This window comes from Lactuca virosa, chromosome 6, assembly GCF_052849685.1.
Source record: "Lactuca virosa cultivar CGN04683 chromosome 6, Lactuca_virosa_CGN04683_v6, whole genome shotgun sequence".
NCBI lineage: Eukaryota > Viridiplantae > Streptophyta > Magnoliopsida > Asterales > Asteraceae > Lactuca > Lactuca virosa.
Window position 1 is genome coordinate 80,496,374 of NC_136431.1, and position 4,554 is coordinate 80,500,927.

General features: G+C 37.4%; 1 protein-coding gene across 1 annotated transcript; it reads left to right on the forward strand.

Moving 5' to 3' along the window:
* The first annotated feature begins 282 nt into the window (after positions 1 to 282).
* Positions 283 to 3,077, forward strand: LOC145120455 (receptor-like protein EIX2). Its single transcript, XM_079056279.1, has one exon. The coding sequence runs from the start codon at positions 315 to 317 to the stop codon at positions 2,973 to 2,975; it is 2,661 nt and encodes an 886-aa protein (XP_078912405.1). The 5' UTR covers positions 283 to 314; the 3' UTR covers positions 2,976 to 3,077.
* The last annotated feature ends 1,477 nt before the right edge of the window (positions 3,078 to 4,554 follow it).

Genomic DNA, 4,554 nt, shown 5'->3' on the forward strand with positions numbered 1-4,554 from the left:
GGTAGATTTATACTTAGATGTCATTAGTTTGTTTGTTTTGTGATTTATATCACATAATTTTGAATACCAAAAAATATCACAATATAGGAAAACCTATATATAGATAATAAATACAAGTTTCGAAGACTTGCAAGTCTTTGGACGTCAATTCTAATTTCATTATTGCATGACCCACAGAAGCAGACACCAATATGAGCCACCCACTTAGAATCATTCGATATTATCTTCACATTCGATATTATATAAACCCTCATGGGGAAGTTCATATATCCATCAATACAAGCCAAAAATCATTAAGATTTTTTATTTACATAATGAATCCTTGTGTTTTTATAATTTTCTCACTTCTCTTGCTCCTCCTTGTGACTGCAACTGCCAGCCAATTGGAAGGAGATGATAGAAATATGAAAAAGTGTTTGGATAAGGAGAGAGATGCTCTCCTTCTTTTCAAAGCTCCCCTTCATGACCCCAATGATACTCTCTCTACATGGAGAGCTGACCAACACGACTGCTGTAAATGGAATGGAGTCACATGCAACACCCAAACAGGTCATGTCACAGGGCTTGATATCAGAAACCATGATCTTGGAGGTGAGATTAGCCATTCGTTGCTTAACTTAACCTACTTGAATACTCTTGCTCTTTCCTTCAATTCTTTTAATGGAACCATTCCCACCTTCATTGGTTCTTTGAGTCAATTAACTTACCTTGACCTTTCCGAGAACTCTCTTTATGGAACAATTCCTCCAGAGTTTGGAAACCTCACCAACTTGCAAGAGCTTCATCTTGATTCTGTTGGAAGGTGTAGAGTGGAAAAGGTAGGGTGGTTGTCTCATCTCTCTCAGTTGGAGGTACTTGTAATGGATGGGGTTTCCCTGTCCAAAGCAAATCATTGGGTAGATGTAATTTCAAGTCTCCCAAAACTCTCATGGTTAAGTTTACAGAGATGTGAGCTGTCACAGGTCATGTATCCATATTCTTCATTTCTCAACTCTTCTTCTTCATCTATTGTTAAGCTTTTTCTCAATGACAACAATCTCACCTCATCCATGTATCGTTGGTTGTCCCCATTAACCACTAATAACCTCCTTTCTCTTGATCTCTCTGGCAACATGTTAGATGGGATACCCAAATATTTTGGTAACCTCTGTAGTTTGGAATATTTGTTATTTAATAATAACTCTGCTGTTGTCAAATTTCCTGATTTTCTCAACAACTTGTCTGGATGCACATCGCTTTCATTACAATCCTTGTATGCTCCAGAAAGCCAATTTACAGGGTCATTGTCGGATGACATCCAAAAGTTTTCATCCCTATCTTCTTTGGACCTTTCTCATAATCACTTAAATGGAAGTATAGGTGAGAAATTGTGGGAACTACCCATGCTTGAAATTGTTATTGTTTCCTTTAATAATCTTACAGTTCCTTCCACACATCACTTGTCAAACATCTCTTATGTTAAATATCTTGATCTGAGCTCTTGCAAGCTGCTAGGACCCCGCTTCCCCAAATGGGTTCAGACATTAAAAAATCTTAACCGTCTTGATCTTTCCAATACTGGAATTTCAGACACAATTCCTCTGGAGTTTTGGGACATGTGGTCTTCTCAATTAGAATATCTGAATCTCTCTTTCAACAACATTAACGGGAAAGTACCAGATTTATTATCAAATTTTGCTGAATATTCAGTGATAGATTTGAGTTCCAACAACTTTACTGGCCAAATACCGAAGCTATCTTCCGCTTTGGCAACATTGGATCTTTCCAGAAACAAATTCTCTGGAGGAATCTCCTTTATATGTCAAATTGTTGATGGGTGGTTAGAATATCTTGACCTCTCTCATAATTCATTAATCGGACAACTCCCGGACTGTTTGTGGCATTTCAAATACCTAAGAGTTCTCAATCTCGGACACAACAATCTCTTTGGAAGTCTTCCTCCCTCTATTGGATCTTTGATACAACTCCAGGTATTGTATTTATACGATAACAACTTCTCTGGAGAATTGCCTCTGTCTTTAAAAAATTGCACGAGTTTAATCTCGTTGAATTTGGGGGCCAACAAGTTTTCTTATAATGTGCCAGTCTGGATTGGGGAAAACTTATCAGGTTTGTATGTTCTTATCCTAAGATCAAACAACTTCTTTGGAACCATCCCTTTAAAGTTATGTCAGTTAGCTAGTCTTCAGATTTTAGACATGTCGATGAACAATCTCCATGGAACCATCCCATCATGTTTGAGTAATCTTACGAGCATGGTTCACCAAGGAACATTCTCACAAGATGAAGAGATTCAGATATCATATTTACCAGGGCCATATGTTGACCATGCGATGATTGAGTGGCAAGGAGATGAACGCGAATTCTTTAGCACTCTGAAATTGTTGAAGAGTATTGACCTGTCAAGCAACAATCTAACAGGACAAATCCCATATCAAATTACCAATCTTTCTGACTTAGTTGCCCTGAACTTGTCAAGGAACAATCTATCCGGAGAGATTCCACGGAAAATTGGTGAGATGAAAAAGCTTTTGACATTGGATTTATCACGAAACAATTTCTTGGGGCAGATACCATCAAGCATGTCTCAGATGAGTTTACTGAATTACCTAGACTTGTCATTTAATAACTTGTCAGGGAGAATCCCAACAAACACTCAGCTCCAGTCCTTTCAACCTTCAAGATATGTTGGAAACAGAGGACTATGTGGACCTCCGCTTACCAAAAAATGTCCTGGAGATGAAGAATCAGAATCACCACCCATAATTGGTAAAAGTGAGGATGATGGGGAAGACACAGATGAACTTTGGGGATGGTTTTATATTGGTGGGGGCATGGGTTTTGCTACTGGATTTTGGATGGCATGTGGGGCTTTACTTCTCAACCGTCGTGGGAGACATGCATTTTTTCAGTTTTATGATTATGTGAAGATGGTTGTGTTCACTGCAAATTTGCAAAAGGCTAGGCAGACATAGTTTGTAATCTAATTTTTTATTTTTTGTCTTCTTATTTCCTAGTATATAATGTAAACTGCCAGTGGTTTTTAATCCCCCAATATCAACAAATTTGCCACTTAACACCATGGGTGGTCATTTTCCCCGTGTTGTATGAAATAAGACACCCTTAATGAAAATTAGAGGTGCACAAAAAAATGGTTTGGAAAAAGAAAAGCCTGAAACCTATTCCGACCGGTTTGATACAAACTGATACAGTTTGAAGCGGAACCATCGCCTCAGTACCGTTTTGAAATATTATAACAATAGTTTCAAGTATTTGAAATGATAAAATATTTAATTATTCATTATTTATACATTAAAACAAAACAACCTATTTTCGCTTCCACACAACACTTGCCCAAACCTGTACCCCGACCATTAAACACTTCTGAACTTGGATCATCTATCTTAACATCCTCCTGAAGAAAAGATATAAGATTATGAGCGAATCACATTACTGGCAAGGGGCGGACGTAGGAATACATAGTAGGTATTGTCGAGACGGTGTCGCCGATACATGAAAAATATGTAAAAAAAAAATTAAAAATTTTTCCACATGCGGACAGAGAAAGTAGGTGTTGTCGGTGCAACACTTGACCCACCCTAAAACAACTACTGATTATTGGTCCCTGATTGTAACTTATTTTTTCAGTTTTGGTCAGGAAAAGCTTGTCTCTTGCAGTTTTGTCCATGCTTGAGGGTTTTTTTAACATGGTGTTCCTATTCCAAGTAAAATAAGTATATTTTTCGGGCCAAAAGTGAAATACATTAGGCACTGATAAAGATCTGGAGCCAATCCTTTCATTGAATAGACCAACATGCTTAGGATGTGGAAAGTGATGGGTTTTGAGCATAACTACATCCTATGTGATCATGCAACCCTATTTGCTTTGGATATAATTTTTTCACTAGTTGAACATACAATTGAATACCAAAGCAATAAACCCTAGATCTAGCATACAATTTTCGAAAATCATATAACAAAAGGGTTTTGATGTTTACCTTGACTTGTTATGTAGTAATAACAAGTAACTTTTAGATCCTTGACTTCTTGAAAGCAAAGTACCACAGGTGTTGCACCTCTAATGGAATCACAAACACTACTAGCAAAGGATGAGAGGAGAGAGGAGGGAATACACCAGAATTTCGGCTAGGGTTCTTGTGTATGTGTGTAGGCCGAAAATCATAAGCCATTGGGGTCCTTATATAGCTGAGAGCTGCTAGGGTTTCTAGAGGAAACCCTAATTTCCTGCTTAAGGCTTAAGCAACCCATGGACCCTTTATCAATAGGCCTCGGACAAAATCTATAGGGCCTCCCTATAGATTTTCGTCCACTCCTAATTAAGGAGTCCATCAGCCCAGTTTCACAACTATCAATGATTTGCAAAACAACCCCTGTTCTTTTAATCGGTTCCTTTAATCCCAAAATTAAATCTAAATTAATTTCTGATTAAATACTAATTAAATAATATGATTTCTAATTAATATACTATTCTCATAATATATTATTAAATCATCCATTAACCTCTCTCTCCAAAAGTCATCCTATCAAGTTGCT